Below are 23,822 nucleotides of genomic sequence, written 5' to 3' on the forward strand. Positions count from 1 at the left end.
ATATTGAATGGGGAGAAAATTTCTGCCCATCTAGTACTGAGATCAGAGAAACACTATGAAGCATAGGAGGGTTTGATAAAGAGGGCATGGTGACCAAAGCTGGAATGATCAGCATACATATGGATACTCATACTGTGTTTTGCATGACGTTGCAAAGGGACAATATGTCAAGAAGAAATAGGAGGGTCCAAGGATTTATCCAGATGCAAAAGAGTGGAACAGCAGGAAGAAAAGTCATTTCAAATAATTATCTGGCTATAATTAGAAAGATAACAATGGAACTGAGTCCCATCCCCAGCTGGACAATAGTAAAGATGGTTCAAAGGGGATGAGGTGATCAAATGTGTCTCACACAGGATGCAATGTATAACTTTGATGAGAACTGTTTCTGTGCAGTGATGAAAATCTTATTGGAAGGATTTAAACATGGAGTTTCAAGATCAAAGGAGGTGACAACACATTCAAGCACTTTGGAGAAGTAGTAGTTTTGGAAATGGAGGAAAAATGTGAAAGGACCGCGAGGTCATGTGTTTTTCTCTTACTTGAGGAGAATGGGGCAGAATCTAAAAGTAAGAGAACTGTTAACAAGTAACTAACATAGGAGTCAGTTGGAGGTTATCTGTGCTGGCTGCATACAGACAGATTACAAAGCAGCAATTTGAATCATTTTATTATTTTCACATGCCACAGTTCAGACTATGCACTCTAGTAAATGGCTCAACCCAACAGACTGAATGCACCTTCTCAACTATTTAAAGAGATTATAAACTACTTACTGGTTAGTTGCTAGATTATTTCTTGTAGGTGTCAAGGTAACCATAGTCTTTAACTCTCTTTTCAGTCTGCTTCTGGACTTATGAGGATCACCTTGTAGTACATTGATATATAAGGGACATCTTGGAGAGCCTAAATAAAGACAGTCAGCTTCATGTCTCTCCCTTGTGCCAGAGACAAGTGTAAAAGACAGATTCCAGGTTTCCTCAATATTCAGCCTATCACTGTCTGAAGACACATCATCTTGAAGACAGCTCATTTGTTTCTTAAAGGGTTGGATGTCTGAGGAAAGCACAGTCCTCAAAATCTTTAAGGTGGAGGAAGAGATATTCTTATCAGCAAGAATGTGAGAGGTTATGGGGGTAGGGAAGAATGAGGAGTAATCAGATCAGACATGATCTTACTGAATGGTGGTAAAGGATCAGGAAGCCTTGTAGCCTACTCCTGTTCCTATATCATATATCCCTGTGTTGTTTGTGTAAACTCTGGCCTTTTTATGAACCAAAAAAATGATTTAACTCCCTCAGTGTGCAACCAAAGTAAGTGAATTCATGTTATTCTGCCAGTAGTCATTATCCCTTTATTCTGTTACAGTCTATTATACAGTCCATATGTGACCAAATGACCAAATAACTGACCTTCATCCTTGCAGATAAAACTTAGATTTGGCTGGCAACAATACCATATCAAAGAACACCACCAGGAACTCTTCACTGCATTCATCGACATTACCAAAGCAATTGATTCAGTAAATCGTGAGGTATTGTGGATTGTGCTCCAAAGATTGAGATCTCTAAGAAACTTCCATCATAAACCTGCAATTACTTCATGATAATTTCACTGCAATGTGTTCTACAAGTGAATGAATGCCTGATTCTTCTTCAGTGGCAAACCAGGAACAGATGGCCCTCAAAATCCAGAGTGAAGTAAAGCTGTCTGATAGCCCCAATATTATTTTCAATTCAGCTGACAGTGGCTGTGCCCCTCATAAAAGATCAATTACTCTCTGGTATACCCTCACTATTAAGCTCTAATTTTAATTATCATCATGCCAAACCCAACTCGGCACTCCAGACATAAGTAAGTTACAACTGCAGATGACTGAACTGTCATTTCAAGCCATTCTCAATTTCTTTAATTCTCCACAAGAACAGCAGACAGTGCTTGAATGTTGCTAAAACAAAAGTCATTCATCAAATCACATCTGGTCAGCCAATATTCCACCATCAAGAATGCCAAAGGAAACACTCAGGAATGTGTCGAGCTCTGCCCAAACCTTGACAGCCACCACTCTCAAAAAATTAATAATTTTTGACGAAATCCATCAGCTCAGGACTGTACAAACTACAACACAAACTGCTCGATAATAAAGATCTCCGAAGCTCAACAAATGTCTGTATTGCACCACAACCTAGATCTTACATCAGCAACAAATAAGAGCTCAGGAGAAATTCCATCAGCAATGCCTCTGCTGCATCTTCACAATTCAATGGGAAGACTGTCTTTCTTGAACAGCAAGTTCATTCTCGACAGTGTGGAAAATTTCCCAAACATCCTGTACACAAAAAGCAGGACAAGTCTAACGCAAACAATTACTGCTCTCGCACCATATTCTTGGTCAGCAGTAAACTGATGGCCGGTGTCACCAACAATATTATCAAGGAGCACCTGCTCACCAACACCTAGTCAGGGTTCGGCCAGGTCAACTCAGCTCCTGACTTCATCGCATCTTTGGTGCAAACACAGACAGAAGAGTTGAATTCCAGATTAAGGTGAAAGTGACAGCCCTTGACATCGATGCCACATTGAACTCTAAATTGACATACCGGCACACAGAAGGATTGTTGTGATTGTGGGAGATGAGTCATCTCAGCTTCAGGACATCTCTGCGAGAGTTCCTCAGGGTAGTGTTTTATGCCCAACCATCTTCAGCTGCTTCATCAATTATCTGCCCTCCATCATAAGGTCAAAAGTGAGAATGTTTTCCAATAATTGCACAATTTTGGTTAGATACAAAGAAACTGCAAATACTGGAATCCAAGGTAGACAAGCAGGAAGCTGAAAAAACAAAGCAGGACAGGCAGCATCAGGAGATGGGGGAAAATCAATGTTTCAGGAATAACCCTTCTGTAGGGCTGCACAATGTTCAGCCCATTCGTAACTCCTCAGATACAGAAGCAGTCCATGTTCAAATGCAAAAAGATCTGGACATTATCCAGGCCTGGGATGAAAACTGGTCAGTATAAATGCCAGGCAGTGATCATCTCCAATAAAAGACAGTATAACCCTTGACTTCCAATGGCATTACGATTTCCCCACTATCAACACCCTAGAGGTTACCATTGACCAAAAACTCAACTGGACTCATCATATAAATGCAGTAGCTCCAAAAGAAGGTCAGAGACCAGGAGTGTTGCAGCAAGTAACTCACCACCTGACTACCCAAAGCTATACACAATCTATAAGGCAAAGTCAGGAGTGTGACACAACACTCCTCACTTGTCTGGATGGGTGCAGCTCCAACAATACTGAAGAAGCCTTACACCATCCAAAATAAAGTAGTCTACTTTATTGGCACCACATCCAGAAATATTCACTCCCTCCGCCACTAACACTCAGTAATAGCAGTGTGTACCATCTACAGGGTGCACTGCAAGAATTCACCAAAGATCTTTCAACAGAATCTTCCAATTCCATCTAGAAAGACAGGCAGTAGATACATGGAAACACCACCACCTGAAAGTTCCCTCTAAGTCACTCTTTATCCTGACTTGGTAGTATGTCGCTGTTCATTCATTGTCGCTGGGTTAAATCCTGGAAATCCCTCTCCAAAGGCATTGTGGGCCTACCTAGAACACATAGCTTCCAGTGGTTCAAGAAGGCAGATTGCCACCACTTTCTCAAGGGCAACAATGGGTAAGATATAAATGTCGGCCAGCCAGAGACAACCTCGTCCAATGGGTGAATAAAAAAAAACCATAATCACTCTCTTGGGGAGGTATGTCCACAATCCTCTGATCCATTAGCTAAACATATACACAGACTGTTTTGATGGTCTGTAAACCCCTTTCAACAGTGATAACCAGATCCATGACAGCAGTCTGAGCTTCCACTATTTCACTCAAATTAATGATGGAAGTGGTTGGTGTTGCAACGGAAGCTGCAACATTGATTCATGATCTGATGCACATTGTGGTTCTGCAGTTGTGTTAATGCAGGTGAACACTGTTCCTTGCTAGAAAGAAAAGATTCCAAGCTCCTCTGTGCTCTCTGTCACCTAGCAAGGTTTTTCCAGAAGATTTCCCTCTGCACCAAATGTAGGTATAAATTTAAACTGCAACAAGCTGACACCTGCACTATCTGTCCTGCATAATCTTGCCTGGTGTCTTCCTGTATGTAGATTTGTCTTCAAACCTAGCTATCAAAATAACTGATATTTGAAGAATAAATCGATGGTGTCATGACTGCTACTTCTTCCTCTTCCTTCACTGGCAGAGATTTTTGAATTTTTACATACAGTGTGAAAAATGACAAGATTAAAGTGAAAGGAAACAAGCAAAAGGACAGTGAGTGAAGAGGATTAGATATGTAGTTACCCTAATCAAGGACACCTCCAGCAGCTTTGGTCACTGTCTTCACAATGTTACTTCGCATGACAGCCAGGACTGTCTTGTCCATACACTTAAAAGCTTGCAGCCTTGCCTCTCTTCCTTCAGTTCTTTATTACTGCCTTCAGTTACATGCCAACTTCTCCAGCAAAGAAATACATCAGTGACTATCTTACAAGATATATGTAGCAGGACTATTATAGTTCAATGTATCTAATGTGTGTGAGATGAGAGCTGTGGTTATGAGATTTGTAACAGCATGAGGCAAAGTATATGATTAATGGACCAAATGGATTTCTAAAGATTAATGCCAAGATGGGTGATGGGGTTGTAGTGAATTCAGCAGTGGATGGAGTTGGTGATGAACTATGCCATTTGAAGATGAACTCCGTCACTTTGAAACCTGGCACAAAATTGTTAAACTTCTTCCTTTATGGCATTCATGTTGTTGAACCTACATTCCTAGCATTGAGCTCAGTCATTATTTCATCCTTTTATTTCCACATGCTAATTACAGCTCCACTGCAGTGTTTATAAACTTACACTCTCACATTCAGCTCGAGTTCAAAGTAACAGACCATAGACTGAGTTTTCAAATGACTCCCACCACACCTTGCAGCCACCATGTTCTCCATTATAAGTAGTACAGGATGTATTTAAATAAGCAGCACTGGCCATTCGGGATATTGAGCCCCTCTAGTGACATATGCAGCCAATGAACAATGTGAATGTCACAGGTGTCAGATACAATCATTAAACACAGCAGATAGCATAGTTTCATTGTGCTGCCCACAACACAATGTACGGAGTGAGTAAATCACATACCATAATCCCCACGTTTTTTCTGACAGAGGAGTGGGAATGTTAGCTAAATTTATCTTCCATTGTTTAAACGATTGGGCCAATATTTTCCCCAAGTAAAAGTTTGAGAAATACACTGTATTTCACCAATAGTTTAAAATTATAATGTGATATTTCAGAGGGAAGTGAAGTGATTTATGTCAACATAAGTCATTGTATAAAACTTGGAACTGCACAATTCAAGCTTCCGCCGCGTTTTTCACCATTTGATGCCCACTCATTCTGTATCTAACGAGTACATATCCAGAGAAAAAGCCAAAAATCAAACTCCTCTACCTATTTTAGTCACACCTCTTGTTGACAGGTTAAAGACTCCTATCAAATATGGTCCAACATGCAAGGCCATGCTGAAGACTAAGTAATGAGCGCACCAACATATAAACCATAGGCTTTGGATAATTTGAGCTAAGTTTACCAAAATTAATTGAAACCTTATTTTAAAATGGCAGTCTTACTTATCAAATAAATATTCTAATAAACATCTGAAGGAATTATGTAAACTGTGCAATACCTTTGGTCCAGGAATCTCAACTACTTTAACCTGCTTGCAGTAATTAAATAAAAATAATTAAATAGCGAGCATACAGAAAATTTGCAAAACTACTTATTTTTCAAGCTGCAACACTACAAGTATTAAAATAAATATATTTCCAGAAAGAAAACCTTGCAAGTCGTTTAAAGTATACAATGAAGGAAAATTTCAAGGAAGTAAATTAAACTTTAGTCCACCATTAAATGCTGCAGATAATCAAAACCCAAAAGTCAAAATTAATCTGATTTCACAAATAATGATCCAATCATAATCGGACAATTCATTAAAGCACTTCTACAAATCACAAATCCCTAATGGCAACAATCTTCAGCACCTAATCTCAATGTTTCTCATTGTGTACTTAGGTACGAGTTGTGAATACTCCAATACTATAGCTTTTAGCAACAATATGTAAAAGGCCAGCTGATCTATCAAGCCTGCCCCATCCCACATAATACAACCCTCACTTATCTGCCCACTCTTTTACCCTCTCTGCAGCCACACAGTCATCTGGAAGATTTAGTGCAGAAGTTCCCAAAGATGGGGTCAGCACCTTAAGTGAAGTCGTCATCTAAAGTTTTGGAGGCATGAGACCTAAGGAAGTAATGATCAAGATGGAGCTCCAACCAAGGTACAACTAACAGGCCCTTACTCTCACATCTCCCATGGGGGGTGGGATGGGGAAGCAGTGACAATCTACAAGCATCAAATCAAATCTTGAATGGGCCAATGGGCCGAGGAATGGCAAACAGAGTTTAATTTAGATAAATGTAAGGTGCTACATTTTGGAAAGGCAAATCTTAGCAGGACTTATAAGGTCCTGGGGAATGTTGCTGAACAAACAGACGTTGGAGTGCAGGTTCAAAGTTCCTTGAAAGTGGAGTTGCAGGTAGATAGGATAGAGAAGAAGATATTTGTTTTTTTTAAATTAGATTAGATTTCCTAGAGTACGGAAACAGGCCCTTCAGCCCAAAAAGTCCACACCAACCATCCGAAGAGTAACCCATCCAGACTCATTCCTCATATTTACCCCTGACTAATGCACCTAACACTATCGGCAAATTACACCTAACCTGCACGATTGGATTGTGGGAGAAAATTGGAGCACCCGGAGGAAACCCACGCAGACATGGGGAGAACATGCAAACTCCATACAGATATTCACCCAAGGTGGGAATTGAACCCGGGTCCCTGGCGCTGTTCGGCAGCAGTGCTAACCACTGAGCCACCATGCCACACTGAATGCTTGCCTTTGTTGATCACTGCATTGAGTATAGGAATGGGGAGGTCATGTTGCAGCTGTACAGGACATTGGATATGCCACTATTGAAATACTGTGTTCAGTTTTGGTCTCCCTGCTATAGGAAGAATGTTGCGAAACTTGAAAGGGTTCAGAAAAGATTTACAATGGTGTTGCCAGGAATGGAGAGCTTGACCAATAGGGAGAGGCTGAATAGGCTGGAGCTGTTTTCCCGGAGCGTCAGAGGCTGAGAGATGACCTTTTAGAGGTTTATAAAATCGTGAGGGACATGGATAAGGTCTTTTCCCTGGGGTGGGACAGTCCAAACCTAGAGGGCATAGGTTTAAGGTTAGAAGGGAAAAGATTTTAAGGACCTAATGGACAACTTTTTCTTGCAGAGGGTGGTGCATGTATGGTCGTAACTACCAGAGGAAATGGTGGAGGCTGATATGATTACAACATTTAAAAGGGGCTAAATGCTGGAAAAATGGACTAGATTTATTTAGGATATCTGGTCGCCACAGATAAGTTGGACCGAAGGGTCTGTTTCAGTGCTGGATATCTCTCTGGCTCTAAAACTCATGACTATTTCAGAAAAAAAGTCTTTTCTCCATGACCCCAGCCCTCGTGTAAGCAAGAAAGCTCTGGAAAACCATAGTGGTTGACACCACTATATTTGTAAATCTTGCTACCTTTAATAACTCAAGATGTGTTCTGCTTACAGAAATATATTCACCTCTGTTTGAATAGTATACATATCCTTTGATGTTTATGGATTTAATACCAACTGTTTCTGTCGTGATTGTAAGGAAATCAGCCAGCTGGACCTCAGAATATGAATTCCCTAATTGGGGCTGTTAATCTGGTCCAAACAGGGAGCCCTGGCTGACATATAAGAGTGTCAGTGATACTGACTCTGAAAGAGAATGTGCTAAAGTCAAGGACTGTTCATATGTAAATAAAGGATGACTTGGTGATGGAATACCAGTCTCAGAATTATTTCAGTTTCTGTGTGAAGGGAGTAAAACTACATGATGCAGGACTACTGTTACTGACCCAATCTTACAAATTCCTTTACTGCTCATCAGTCAACAACACAAACTTGGGTATGATGCCAAATGAATTCCTTTACATTATGACTATTAGCGCACTCTGTCCAACAACTGAACTTCTGAAGGTTTACTCACCTTCTTCTAGACATCAGTAGTGTTTAAATGGGTAGCACTCCCAAATCTGTTTGAATAGGCTGAGAGTTAAGCACATAATTTAACCTTATACTCCAGTGTAAAACCTAGGGAGTCAGAGATCTTGTCTTTCATATGAGACTTCAAACCAAAATCTTGCTTGCCCTCTTAAGTTAATGTAAAATATTCCATCACCCTATTTAAAGAAAAGCAGTGTTCACCTTAGTATGCTGGCATAGCCAGTACATTCACTCACATCAGGTTCTGTGTAGAAATCCTCATCTTCCCCTACCTCAACCCAACAGTGACACTTCAAACATACTTCACCAAAACAGGTGCCTGGCCTTTAATAGGACAGATCACATCATACGTATTAGTTCAGTGTCCGGCCAACTATAGAGCAGAATATTTCTAGATGATGATCTCAAATCTTAGATTTAGATTATGTCTACCAAGCAGTGGTCAGCCCATTCGCCTTTAGGCTTTGGAGATGTTAAGAACCAAAAGCAAGCACCTCAAAGCATTGGAGAAGTACCATTGACACTGCCTTCGTAAGATCGTCCAAATCCAGTGGTAAGAAAGGCGGCTCACCAATAGCATTCTCTCCAAAACCAACATGGCCAGTAAGGTGGTACTAATCACTCAAAACTAGGTCCATTGGGCTGGTTAGGTTGCTTATATGCCTGATACCTGATTCCAGAAAAACTATTCCATGTGGAACTCGGTTGTGGCAGAAGATGCCAGAACAACAGAAATGCTTTAGGGAAGATCTCAATGCTTCTTTGAAGAGGTCAAAGAACAAAACCCAACCAATTCCATCATTGGAATCCCGAACAACTAAAATGCAGAAGCTTCATAAATACATTAGGAGACTTCATCAGGAACATAGATGCCAAGTTGGGGCATTGGAGAGAGTCTACACATTTCCAAACAATCCATCTACTCAACCCTTCAGACACCGTTTGCCCCATCTGTCAGGGTCTGTCAATCACACATTAGAATTATCAGAATTCATTAATTCAGAGTGGAATCAAGTCATTCTTGATCCTGGGGAAGCTGTGTATAAATGTGATAAACATAATGAGAATGTCAAGTTTGTTCTGCTAAGATTGATCCATTCTGCTCATATTTTCAAAGGAAGTTCAAAATGGTCTCAATTTGTTCACAAAAGTATTCCTGATTGCATAATTCCCAACATGTAAACTATCTTCAATTTTTGTTTTCCAAAATTAACCTGTGATTTAATTTGTGACACTTAACAAAGAAACAAGTGAGGTCATAAGACATAGGAGCAGAGAATAGGCCATTCAATTCATCAAGTCTGCTCCATCATTCAATCATGGCTGATATGTTTCTCAACCCCATTCTTCTGCTTCCTCCCCATAACCCTTGATCAAGGACCTATTTATCTCAGTCTTAAAGAAACTGAGTGACCTGGCCTCCACAACATTCTAAAGAAGGGTTACATCCGAAAAGTTGACCTTTCCACCTCCTGATGCCGTCCGGCTTGCTGTGTTTTGCCAGCCTCCTGCTTGTCTACCTTGGATTCCAGCATCTGCAGTTTTGTTGTCTCAACAGCATTCTTTGGCAATGAATTTCATAGATTCATCACTCTCTGGCTAAAGACATTTCTCCTTATCTCCATTCTAAATGGTCTTTCCTTTACTCTAAGGCTGTGCTCTCGGGTCCTAATCTCTCCTACCAATGGAAACATCTTTCCATCTTCCCAACATCTACTCTGTCCAGGCCACTCAGTATTCTGTATGTTTCAATTAGATTTCCCCCTCATCCTTCTAAACTCCATTGAGTATCAACCCAGAATCCTCAAACGTTCGCCTGGGACCATCCTCATGAACGTCCTCTAAACAAGCTCCAGGTCTAGAACATCCTTCCTGATATGTGGGCCCCAAAACTGCACACAATACTCCAAATGTGGTCTGACCAAAATCTTACAGACCCTCAAAAGTACATCCCTGCTTTTATATTCAAGTCCTGTCAAAATAAATGCTATTATTGCACTTGCCTTCCTAACTACTGACTCAACCTGCCAGTTTACCTTGAGAGAATCCTGGGACTAGAACTCCCAAGTCTCTTTCACTTCAGACTTCTGAATTTTCTCCCCATTTAGAAAATAGTCCATGCCTCTATTCTTCCTAACAAAGTGCATGACCTCACAATTCCCCACGATGTACTCCATCTGCCACTTCTTTGCCTACTCTCCTAACCTGTCCAAATTCTTCTGTACCTTCCCTGCCTCCTCAATTCTACCTGTACTTCCACCTACCTTTGTATTGTCTGCAAACATAGCTAGAATGCCCTCAATTCCTTCATATAAATCGTTAATGTATAAAGGCCAGTGCTTTCCAAACTTCTTTCCCACTGCAATCCCAGAGTGAGAGCAAGGGGAGCTGTCGAACAGAGTCTTTGCCCTAAATCTTTTTGCAGAGTGCCAATTTGCTTGCACCTGCAACCGATGTAACCTGACCACAAATCCCATTCAGCATAGCACATGTTCAAAAAATCTCTTCCGTTACAAGTATGCCAAGAAGTCCCCTTGTAGCCAGAGCACTGAAATCATGAACAAGAGTGGCACAGTGGTTAGCACTGCTGCTTCACAGTGCCAGGGACCTGGGTTCAATTCCACCCTTGGGCAACTGTCCGTGCAGACTTTGCACATTTTCTCCAATGTCTACATGGGTTTCATCTGGGTACTCCAGTTTTCTCGAAGAAAGTGAGGACTGCAGATGCTGGAGACCAGAGTTGAAAAGTGTGGCACTGGAAAAACACAGCAGGCCAGGCAGCATCCAAGGAGCAGGAGAATCAACGATTCGGGCATAAGCCCTTCTTCAGGAATGAATCTCCCAGAGTCAAAAGATATGCAGGTGAGGTGGATTGACCATAGTGTGCAGGCTACATGAACTAGCCATGGGAAATGCAGGATTACAGGGATATGATAGAGGGTCTGGGTCTTCGGAAGGTCGGTGAGGACTCGATGAGCTGAAATGGTCTGCTTCCATGCTGTAGAGATTCGGTGACTCTGTGAACAATCAGGGCAGGGAAAAGCTGTCCCCTTGATAAACCTTCTGGGAAAAAAAATATTCATAAGACATGGCCCCAATGCTGATTGAGGAAATTGCCAATCTTGTTCAAGTCTAATCCTGTACTCCACGAATGACCAAGCAAGAACATTTCCAAAAAAATGTTGTTAGTGAGCTTGAACCCCTGCTAACCTCAGATAAACAAGAGGCCGACTGCAGTGCCACTACTGCCATTTGGGCAGGATCTATTATTCAGCGTCATTCAAGGACCATCCTGATCACAAAAGCCAACAGAACAATCTGTCTGATCTTTCTAACAAATGTTGTTACATTGATGTTGATAAGCTGTCTTTCCAATGGTGGCTATCCTCCCTCATGCTTCTACTTGGACCTCTATCTAGGATCTTTTATATCTTAGTGGCTAGAAGCAAAAAAAACATTGTCTTCAATTGAAATGTTCTGAAGCAATGATACATTATACAAAACATATGTATTAGCACACACAAGGATAATGAGAAAATATCAAAAGACCCAAACCAGAGGATGGCCAGAGTGAAGATAGGGCCAATCAGGGATAGTAGAGGGAACTTGTGCCTGGCGTCAGAAGAGATAGGGTAGGTCCTTAATGAGGACTTTGCTTCAATAGTCACTACTGAGAGGGACCTCATAGGTTGATGTCAAGAAGGAGGATGTGTTGGGAATTTTGAAAAAGATAAGGATAGATGAGTTCCCTGAGCTAGACGGGATATACCCAAAGTTACTATAGGAAGAAAGGGAGAGGTTTGCTACACCTTTGGATGATGATCTTTGCATCCTCGCTGTCCGCTGGAGTAGTACCTGATGATTGGAGGATGGCAAATGTTTTTCTCTTGTTCAAGAAAGGGAACAGGGATAACTCTGGGAATTACAGACCAGTCAGTCTTACATCAATTGTGGGCAAATTACTGGAGAGGATTCTGAGAGACAGGATTTACGATTACTTGGAAAAGTTTTGATTAGAGATAGTCAGTATTACTTTGTGAGGGGCAGGTCATGCCTCACAAGCCTTATTGAATTCTTTGAGGAGGTGACAAAACACATTGATGAAGGTAAAGCAGTGGATATGGCATACATGGATTTTAGCAAGGTGTTTGATAAGGTTCCCTATGGTAGGCTCATTCAGAAAGTAAGGAGGCATGGGATTCAGGGAAATTTGCCTGCTTGGATACAGAATTTGATAGAGAATTGGCTGGCTCATAGAAGACAGATGGTGGTAGCTCAGTGACCAGTGGTGTTATGCAGGGATCTATTCTGGGACCTCTACGCTTTGTAATTCTTATAAATGATTTGGATGAGGAATTGGAAGAGTGGGTCAGTAAATTTGCAGTTGACACAAAGGTTGGTGGGGTTTTGAATTGTGTGGAGGGCTGTTGTAGTTTGCAACTGAACATTGACAGGATGCAGACCTGGGCTGTGAAGTGGTAGATGGAGTTCTACCTGAAAAGTGTGAAGGGATTCATTTTGGAAGGTCAGATTTGAATGCAGAGTACAGAGTTTAAGGATTCTTGGTTGTGTGAAGGAACAGAGGCATCTTGGGGTCCATGTCCATAGATCCCTCAAAGTTGCCACTCAAGTTGATAGGGTTGTTAAGAAGGCATATGGTGTGTTGGCTTTTATTAGCAGTGGAACTGAGTTTAAGAGGCACAAAGTTATGCTGCTGATCTATAAAGCCCTGGTTAGATCACATTTGGTATATTGTGTTCAGTTCTGGTCCCCTCATTACAGGAAGGATGTGGAAGCATTAGAGAGGGGACAGAGGAGACTTATCAGGATGTTGCCTGGTCTGGAGGGCATGTCTTATGAAGAAACATTGAGGAAGCTAGGGCTTTTCTCACTGGAGCGAAGAAGGATGAGTGGTGACTTGACAGAGGTGTACAAGATGATGAGAGGCATAGAGTGGATAGCTAGAGACTTTTTCTCAGGTTGGAAATGACTATCACAAGGGGGCATAATTTTAAGGTGATTGGAGGAAGGTTTAGGGCAGATGTCAGAGGTAGGCTCTTCACACAGAGTGGTGGGTATGTGGAATGCACTGCCAACAGTGGGAGTAGAGTCAGATACATTAGGGACATTTAAACAACTCTTGGATAGGCACATGGATGATAGTAAAATGAAGGGTATGTAGGTTAGTTTGATCTTAGTGTAAGATAAAAAGTTGGCACAACATTGAGGACCGAAGGGCCTGTACTGTGCTGTACTGTTCTATGTTCAAACAGTCCAAGTAACATGAAATTTTATATGACATTCACCTGTCCCTAATTAATTACTGCCCAACAGTTACATTACAATTAAGGAGAAAACTTACACCCAATTCAGAAAAAAATATCTGGGAAACTGCAGACTCTGTTTAAGCAAAGAAGCAAGAGCCAGATAAGTATCATCAACCCCAGACACATCAGAACAATTTCTGGGAACAGACTTTCCTCCTATAACTGAATACATCCTCAATAGGCATTAAAATCTGCATTCTCCAGCTTTTAATTTTGAACTGCAACATATCTGCAAGAAATCTCAATCAGATGCTGAGTAAACTGAACAGAAACCTCCAAGCTATTTATGTTTGCTCTGGTGGTTTTACTATCTTTTGCCATTGGAATTTGCAATACATTGGTGCCACCTATAGTCCAAAACAGCCAGCTAGATAGAGTATGTGTAGAGCAAGTCCATATAAAAATAGCAATTAAAAATCTATTTCTTTTGTTGTGCTGTGTAAAATGATATACGCATATTGTAGTCATATTTTCATTTTGAGAATAACGGTAAATCATTTTTGCCTGGTTCAACTCCCTAACTGCATTTTTTGGAAACACCACAAGATTTTCTTATAGGTAGAGCTAGCTCAAAGCGTATATTCATCTATAATAATAGTTGTTAGGCACACAAAACATTTTCTCCCATGTTAAGCACAAATTACGTACCTCTTGGTCGATATCAATTTTGTTGTCTTTCTTCATCATCTCTGGAGGCTGCTTATGGGGTTTTTCCTCAGCTGCAACTTTAGGCTACAGATATAAAAAACAGCACTATGGTTATCACAACCGTAGTTGTATGCAAACATCTTATCAAGGAAAATCATGGATGAACAATAAATAACAGCCTCACAAGCAGCATTCCCAAGAACATTTTTTTATAAATTTCAAACAAAAACAATAATCAATATCATTACACAATGTTTTTCGTAAGAATTTTTACTGAAGAATCTGTACCTAGGTACCGTTGTACCTAAGATGGCGCAGTAAGTGGTGATTTGCAAACTTTTCACTGTTCTCATGTGAATACATGTGACAATAAAGCTAATTCTAAGTTCTTCAGTCTACTTTCTCTCATGCTTCTAAGGTACCAGCACCTAGTTAAATACCTTTCCATTACAGTATCTTTCATTTTCTTGCATCAATCCATTTTTCTGGCCTCAACCACCTTTCCGGGCAATATATTCTAGTTATTGTTACTTCATGTGAAAAAATCTTTGTGATTTCTGCTATAGGCTTACTCCAATGTTAGCTGTGGCTCAGTTATTTTTGGTTCCAAAACAGACATTTTTGGATTTTCACCCAACTCTAGGACTTCAGCACAAAAATTCAAAATTAGCACTCCATTTCAGTACTAAGTCAGCATTGCATTCTGGATATGCTACCTTTTGAATGAGAAGTTAAATCGCAACACCATATCTGCCTCAATTTGCATGTATTTAAAAGATCCCACAGTACCATTTTGAATAAGAGCAGACTTCATGGCCCCACTACCCTGGTTGACAATTAACCCTCAATCAACAACACAACAAAACAATCATTCGATAATTATCATATTGCTGCTTGTGCAGGTTTACGGAGTGCAAATTAGCTGCCTGATTTTTTACATTTCATCTGTGACTACACTTCAAATAGAACTTAAATGGCTAAAAAGTGCTTTGAGGGTTTGGAGTCATGGAAAGCATAACAGAAATGCTTGTCTTTCTGTTGTACCTGCAGCTTACAATATCACTGCTTTGTGACATTTAAAATAATCATTTGGGTTCATTATTTACTATATTCCATTTTGTACCTTTAAAAATTGCTCATGGGATGTGGGTGTTGCTGGCTAAGCCAGCATTTTACTGAAGTAAATATTGTTGCCAGGTTAAAAAAAGTTGCATTAAGCGGAAAATCATCAAGCAGGGTATTCTAAATAGTCTTCAGGCTCCACGATGCATAGTGAATTTCTCACTTAATACCAAACAAGATACAGTTAAAGGGTATTACAGATCATTTTCTGGACTGATTAGTGGCAATTGAAGTTTACTGTGAGCAAATAAATTTAAGGCGGCAATGGTGACTTGCCTCCTTGAACTGCTGCAATGCATGGGAGTGTATAACATCCACAATGCTGTTAGGAGGACAGTTTCAAGATTTTTGACTCAGTGACAGTGCAGGAATGGCAACAAGTCTAAGGCAAGATAGTTGTCGGGAGATGAATCTGGGTGATATTCCAAAACATCTGTTCAGTGTTGTCCTTTTTAAGTAGTAGAGGGGGTTACAATTGACTGAATGAGTTGTGTGGATCAGACTTGTACCAATAGAACAGGCTGTAATCCCTGTTCTGGCTGTGTTAGATTCAGGACCTGCCTCGTTGGCCTTGCTCGAATTTATGGCACTATGAATTGGACATACCTTTGGGTGGAGAATTCAAAATGACGACGACTATGGGGAGCAATGAATCAGCTAAACACATTTTAGGCTTCTTTAAACTTTCACAAATGCATTCTCCCATGTCCACAATGAAACAAAAATAGAGATTGCTGCTGAATTGTATTCTGAAGAGTCATCACCAGACTAACTCTGTCCTCTTTTCTCCAAGCCACTGCTGCAACAACAAGTTCTGTTTCAGAATTTCCACAGATCTTTGATTTATTTTACTGTCCATAATGAATGTTTATCTGCTCCCAGTGAACTTCAATTATCACTAATCGGTCCAGCAAACCGTTTCTAATGCCAGTTGAGAAAATCTTAGCAACAATCCTGATTATTGTCAGTTCCTGTTTAGCATTGAGAGAAACTAACAATCCATAATTGAGATTGAAGGGGATTTAGAATACCCTGCACAATGATGTTCCACCTCATGTAACCCTTCCTTTTACCTGACAACAATGTTTTACTTTCTTCCCTTTGCCTAGATACTTATTCACATTCATGCATTTTTCTTGATACCCACTTCCAAAACTGCTAAAGGAGCACACAAATCAATACAACAAAGACCTCTGAACGTTGAGGTGAACTACATCACATGACTTAGCGATTAATATAGGATGTCATTTTCTCTGAAATATTCAACAAATTGGGTAGACGATTCATACTCAATAAACCTCCATTTTGAACAGAGCGTCGAAGAGAGAGAGCGAAAAGAAGCAAGGGCTGCCAGAAGGTTAATTTTTCCCAATTAGAAAGGGACTTAACTCGAGAGTTGGGCCTCCATTTTGAACACAGCGGCAAGGAGAGAGGGCTGAGAGGGGCGAGGGCTGCCAGGAAGTTTTTAATTGGCTCAGAAGGGAGGGGGAAAGAATAGAAAAGTACTAGTGGTAGGGGACTCAATAGTTAGATGCATTGACAGGAGATCTGTGGTCAGGAATGGGACTCCCGGAAGGTACGTTGGCTCCCCGATGCTTGGGTCTGGGATGTAGCCGATCAGGTTTACTGGATTCTGAAGGGGGAGGGTGAGCAGCCAGAAATTGTGGTACATATTGGCACCAATGATACAGCCAGGAAAGGGATTGAGGATCTGAAAGGTGAATGCAGAGAGCTAGGTTGGAAGCTGAAGAGCAGGGTGAGTAGAGTAGTGATCCCAGGTTTGCTACCAGTGCCACGAGATAGTGAAGTGAGGAACAGTCAGCAAGTGCAGCTTTACACGTGGTGCAGGAGGGAGGGCTTCAGATACTTCGACCATTGGGATGCCTTCTGGGAAAGGTGGGATCTGTTCATGAAGGACAGCTTGCATCTGAACTGGAGGGGCTCAAATGTCCTGGATGGGAGATTTGCTCATGTAGTTCAGGAGGGTTTAAACTAGTTTGGCAGGGGGGTGGGGGGGGAACCAGAGCTACACATCTGAGAGGGGGGTAGTTGCAGATGGGGCAGTGACAAGATGTAGTGAATCTATCAGGAAGGTTTTTCATGTGATGAAACAAAGGGATCAGTTAAAGTGTGTCTGCTTTAACACAAGGAGTGTCAGACATAACAGTGTGAACTTAGAATGGATCAGTACTTGGGAATATGATGTTGTGGCCATAATGGAAACGTGGGTTTCACAGGGGCAGGAATGGTTGCTAAATGTTCTATGGTTTAGAACATTCAAAAAGAACGGGGAAGGTGGAAAAAGAGGAGAGGGTGAAGCAGTGCTAATCAGAGAGTGCATCACAACTACAGAAACAAAGGTTGTTGAGGAAGGTTTGTCTACTGTGTCAGTATGAGTGGATGTTAGGAACAGCAAAGGTGCAGCCACCTCATTGGGGTTTTCTACAGACCCTTTAATAGCAGTAGGGAGATCGAAGAACTCATAGGCAGGCAGATTTTGGAAAAATGCAGATGTAGCAGGTTTATTGTAATGGGTGACTTCAACTTTCTCAATATTGACTGGAACCTCCTTAGTGCAGATGGTTTGGATAGAGCTGTTTTTGTGAGGTGTGTTCAGGAGGGTTTCCTTACTCAGTATGTAGACAGGCCAACGAGGGGAGAGGCCATTTTGGATTTGGTGCTTGGCAATGAGCGAGGACAGGTGTCAGAACACTTTGGCGACAGAGACCATAACTGCCTCACGTTTACCATAGTCATGGAGAGGAAAAGAAGCAGTTACCACAGGAAGATATTTAATTGGGGAAAAGGAAATTATGACGCTATCAGACAGGAGTTAGAAAATACAGATTGGGAGCAATTGTTCCCCAGAAAGGGCACAACAAACATGTGGAGAATGTTTATGGAGCAGTTGTTGCGAGTGATGCACAAATTTGTTTCCCTGAAACAGGCAAGAAGGGGTAAGGTTAAGGAGCCTTGAATAATGAGAACAGAGGAGCTTCTCATCAAGAGGAAGAAGGCAGCTTACGTAAGGTGGAGGAAACAAAGGTCTAGCACAGCTTTACAGGATTATAGGCTTGCTAGGAAGGAGCTCAGAAATGGACTGAGAAGAGCCAGGAAGGGGCATGAAAAAGGATTGGTGGGAAGGATTAGGGAGAACCCAAAGGCATTTTACTCATAAGAGAACAATCAGGGAGAAGGTACGGCCAGTCAGGGATAGCATAGGGAACTTGTGTGTGGTGTCTGAGCAGATAAGGGAAGCCCTAAATGAGTTTTTTGCTTTGGTTTTCACTAAGAAAATGGACCTTGTTGTGAATGAGAACTTTGAGGAGCTGGAAAATAGGCTTGAACAGATCAAGATTGATGAAGTTGATGTACTCAAAACTTTTTGCATACATTAAGATTGATTAGTGCCCACGGAAGTGAGAAAGGAGGTTGCTAAGCTGCTGGTGAAGATCTTTGCTTCCTCACTCTCCACAGGAATCATACCAGAGGACTGGAGGAAGGTAAATGTTGTTCCTCTTTTCAAGATGGAGAATAGGGAAATTCCTGGCAATTACAGACCAGTCAGTCTTAAATCTGTGGTCAGCAAGGTTTTGAAAAGAATTCTTAGGGATAAAAGGAAAAGCATAGCGTGAGTAAAGGCACAGCTTAGTGAGAGGCAGGTCATGCCTCACAAATCTTATTGAGTCCTTTGAGGAGGTGATGAGACATGTTGACAAAGGTCGAGCAGTGGATGTGATGGAAATGGACCAGCAAGGCATTTGATAAGTCCCCACAGTAGGCTCATTCATAAAGTCAAGAAGTATGTGATACAGGGAGATTTGGCTGTCTGGATTCAGAATTGATTGGCTGATAGAAGGCAGAGAGTGGCTATAGATGGGAAGTATTCTGCCTCGAGGCAGTATTCTGGGTAATCAAAGATGGAAGACTGGAAAAATTTCTGGCTGTAACTGCTGCTCCTTTTTTGAGGTATTTTAGGCGGTGGAGGTGATTTCCTCAAATTCCTGGAGCAGCAATTACTGTTTTCTATGCTGTTGCATTGTTTTGGAACTTTGAGAAAAAAAAGTCAAAACAACAGCAGTTTTAAAAGGGAGAGAAAGAGACAAAGGAAGCACATGCTGAGGTCAGTGCAGGAGACAGAGAGAGAGAGAGAGAGAGAGAGAGAGGGAGAGAGTGTGAGTGTGAGTGTGAGTGTGAGTGTGAGTGTGTGTGAGTGTGAGTGTGAGTGTGAGTGAGAAAGAGAGAGAGAGAGAGAGAGAGAGAGAGAGAGAGAGAGAGAGAGAGAGAGAGAGAGAGAGAGAAAGAAACTGACAGAGCAGTGAACCTGCACAGTTACTGCCTTTGCTGTTTGAATTCATGTATCGCCAGACATAGAAGTGCGTCTGGGAAAATTAACAAACAGTGAAATTCTTGGAGAAACCTGTTTGAGAGAGGTCACAGCACAGAAACAGAAGTGAATATTTAAGTGTGGCCTTACAGTAAGTCTGCAGTAGTGGGTAGACTGGGTTCTTTCTTTATTATATTTTTTATTGAGATTTGTCTCTTGATTAAACTTAAAATATAAGCCATAACTATTAATTTAACCTGGAGCAGTGTCTTGTAGAGGAATAAGACTGTTCTATTTTCTGGGTCTGCAGATTGTGAAGGAGCAAAGCTGGCCTTTAGTAGAGTGATATGCACTTCTTATCGGATGTGGGAGTTTAGGGAGCGTTTACGGGTTGCCGAGGATCATATCTGCAATAAATATCGTTGGTTCCGAATCCTATCAGATCAAATGGATCGGTTGGAGAGACAGTTAGAGGCAATGAGGAATTTACAAGAGCAAGGGGATGTGATGGATGGCAGTTATAAGAAGGGGGAAAAGTCGCAGATACAATCACATAGATGATTTAACTCCAGGAAAGGTAAGAGAGGTAGGCAGTTAGTGCAGGAGTCTTCTGTGGCGATTCCCATTTCAAATAAGTATGCGGTTTTGGAAAAGGTAGGGGGTGACAGAATCTCGGGGAAATGTGGTACGAACTGCCAAGTTTCTGGTACTGAGACTGGCTCTAATGCAACGAGGGGTATGTTGGGTTCCAAGAGATCAATTGTATTCGGGGACTCTCTAGTCCGAGCTAGAAACAGACGTTTCTGTGGCCAGCAGCAAAACATCAGAATAATGTGTTGCTTCCTTGGTGCCAGGATCAAGGATGGCTCAGAGAGGATGCAGTATGTTCTAAAGGGGGAGAGGGGCCAGCAGGAGGTCAAAGTACACATTGGAACCAACGACATAGGAAGGGAAAAGGTTGAGATTCTGAAGGGAGATTACAGACAGTTAGGCAGGAATTTGAAAAGGAGGTGGTAGAGAGTAATAATATCTGAATTACTCCCAATGCTATGAGCTAGTGAGGGCAGGAATAGGAGAATAGAGCAGATGAATGCATGGCTGAGGAGCTGGTGTATGGGAGAAGGATTCACATTTTTGGATCATTGGAATCTCTTTTGGGGTAGAAGTGACCTGTACAACAAGGACAGATTGCACCTAAATTGGAAGGGGACTAATATACTGGCAGGGATATTTGCTACAGCTGAACGGGAGGATTAAAACTAGTAAGGTGGGGGGGGAGGCACCCAGGGAGATAGTGAGAAAAGAGATCCATTTGAGAACAGAAACGAGTCAAGCAGTCAGGGCAGGCAGGAACAAAGCAGAGAACAAGGTAGGACTGATAAATTAAACTGCATTTATTTCAAGAGGCCTAAGAGGGAAGGCAGATGAACTGAGGGCATGGTTAGGAACATGGGACTGGGACATCATAGCAATTACAGAAACATGGCTCAGGGAGGGACAGGATAGCAGCTTAACATTCCAGGATACAAATGCTACAGGAAGGACAGAAAGGGAGGCAAGTTGGGGTGGGGGTGGAGGGAGGTTTGATAAGGGATAGCATTACAATTCTACTGAGGGAGGATATTCCCAACAAAACATCCAGGGAGGTTATTTGGGTGGAACTGAGAAATGAGAAAGGGATGATCACCTTATTGGGATTGTATTATAGACCCTCTAATAGTCAGAGGGAAATTGAGAAACAAATTTGTAAGGAGATCTCAGTTATCTGTAAGAATAATAGGGTGGTTACGGTCGGGGATTATAACTTTGCAAACATTGACTGGGACTGCCATAGTGTTAAAGGTTTAGGTGGAGAGGAATTTAAGTGTGCACAAGAACATTTCAGTGTGCACAAGGACTGATTAGGGATATAGTCAACACGGCTTTGTGCGTGGGAAATCATGTCTCACAAACTCGATTGAGTTTTTTTTGAAGAAGTAACACAGAGGATTGATGAGGGCAGAGCGGTAGATGTGATCTACATGAACTTCTGTAAGGCGTTCGACAAGGTTCCCCTTGGGGGACTGGCGAGCAAGGTTGGATCTCAGGGAATACAAGGAGAACTAGCCATTTGGATAAAGAACTGGCTCAAAGGTAGAAGACAGTAGGTGGTGGTGGAGGCCTGTGACCAGTGGAGTGATACAAGGATCGGTGCTGGGTCCACTTCTTTTCATCATTGATATAACATAAGAGATATAGTTAGTAAATTTGCAGATGACACCAAAATTGGTGGTGTAGTGGACAGCAAAGAAGATTACCTCAGATTACAACAGGATCTTGATCAGTTGGGCCAATGGGCTAAGAAGTGGCAGATGGAGTTTAATTCAATAAATACGAGGTGCTGCATTTTGGGAAAGCAAATCTTAGCAGAACTTATACACTTAATGGTAAGGTCCTAGGGAGTATTGCTGAACAAACAGACCTTGGAGTGCAGGTTCATAGCTCCTTGAAAGTGGAGTCGCAGGTAGATAGAATAGTGAAGGCGGCATTTGGTTTGCTTTCCTTTACTGATCAAAGTATTGAGTACAGGAGTTGGGAGGTCATGTTGTGGCTGTACAGGACATTGGTTATGCCACTGTTGGAATATTGCATGTGATTCTGGTCTCCTTCCTATTGGAAAGATGTTGTGAAACTTGAAAGGGTTCAGAAAAGATTTACAAGGATGTTGCCAGGGTTGGAAGATTTGAGCTATGGGGAGAGGCTGAACAGGCTGAGGCTGCTTTCCCTGGAGCGTCGGAGGCTGAGGGGTGACCTTATTGTGGTTTACAAAATCATGAGGGGCATGGATAGGATAAATAGACAAAGTCTTTTCCTTGGGGTAGGGGAGTCCAGAACTAGAGGGCATAGGTTTAGGGTTAGAGGGGAAAGATATAAAAGAGACCTAAGGGGCAGCTTTTTCATGCAGAGGGTGATAAGTGTATGGAATGAGCTGCCAGAGGATGTGGTGTGGGCTAGTACAATTGCAACATTTAAAAGGCATTTTAATGGGTATATGAACAGGAAGAGTTTGGAGGGATAAGGTGCTGGCAGGTGGGACTAGATTGGATTGGGATATCTGGTCAGCATGGACGGTTTGAACCAAAGGGTCTGTTTCCGTGCTGTACGTCTCTATGACTCTATGACTGTGAATGCATAGATCCCTCAAAGCTACCACCAAGTGGATAGGATTATTAAGAAAGCATATGGTGTTTTGGATTTCTTTAAAAGTAGATCAAATTTAAGAGTCCCGAGGTTTTGCTGCAGCCCTACAAGTCCCTGGTGAGACCACACCTGGAATATTGTGTCCAGTTCAGGTGGTTCTATAATCGGAAATATACAGAGGCTTTGGAGAGGGTACAAAGAAGGTTTACCAGGATGCTGCCTGGACTGGAAGGCTTGTCTTATGAAGAGAGGTTGACTAAGTTCGGACTCCAGAGAGAAGAGAGGTGACCTGATCAAGAGATACAAGGTAATGAGAGGCATAGATACAGTCAATAGCCAGAGACTTTTCCTCAGGGCAGGATTGACTGGCACGTGTGGTCATAGCTTTGAGGTGTTAGGAGGAAGGTATCGAGGAGACTTCAGGAGGTAGGTTCTTTACACAGAGAGTTGTGAATGCATGGAATGGTGGTGGTGGAAGCAGAGTCATTAGGGACATGTAAGTGACTGCTTGACATGCAAATGGACAGCAGTGAATTGAGGGGTGCGTACGTTAGGTTATTTTATTTTAGTTTAGGAATAATCCACGGCACAACATCGTGGGCAGGAGGGCCTGTTCTGTGCTGTACTTTTCTATGTTCTCTGTTCCAAACCTATTTGATAGTTATTTCTTTAAAGCAGTTTGCAAATTTAAATGTACTCCATCATAGTGAGGTCATTTTAGCAAAGACGTATTAGATTTACAATAATAGAATGGTTAAAACAACTTCACAACTTTACTGTCTAAAACTTCCAGGCTAAACACATTAAATACGGCATTCAGTTCTGGGAATAACAGCATGACTTGCAAGCTCATTAACACAACCAATAATTGTCAGAAATGCTTCAGCGGAAATGATTTTTATAATAGTCATTCATGATATGTGGGTGTTGCTGGGAAAGACAGCATTCATTGCCCATCCCTAATGAGTTGGCATAATTGGAACTTAATTCCTTTGCAGA

At 41.6% G+C, this 23,822-nt stretch overlaps 1 protein-coding gene across 1 annotated transcript in view; it reads right to left on the bottom strand.

Annotated features, from left to right (window-relative positions):
- traf3ip1 (TNF receptor-associated factor 3 interacting protein 1) overlaps nt 1–23,822 on the bottom strand; it is a 174,530-nt gene that overhangs the window by 99,206 nt on the left and 51,502 nt on the right. The window contains exon 6 of the mRNA XM_072578390.1: nt 14,195–14,278. Coding sequence (XP_072434491.1) covers nt 14,195–14,278 — 84 coding nt within the window. The remainder of the gene's footprint in view (nt 1–14,194; nt 14,279–23,822) is intronic.

The sequence above is a fragment of the Chiloscyllium punctatum genome, chromosome 10 (assembly GCF_047496795.1).
Source record: "Chiloscyllium punctatum isolate Juve2018m chromosome 10, sChiPun1.3, whole genome shotgun sequence".
Lineage (NCBI taxonomy): Eukaryota > Metazoa > Chordata > Chondrichthyes > Orectolobiformes > Hemiscylliidae > Chiloscyllium > Chiloscyllium punctatum.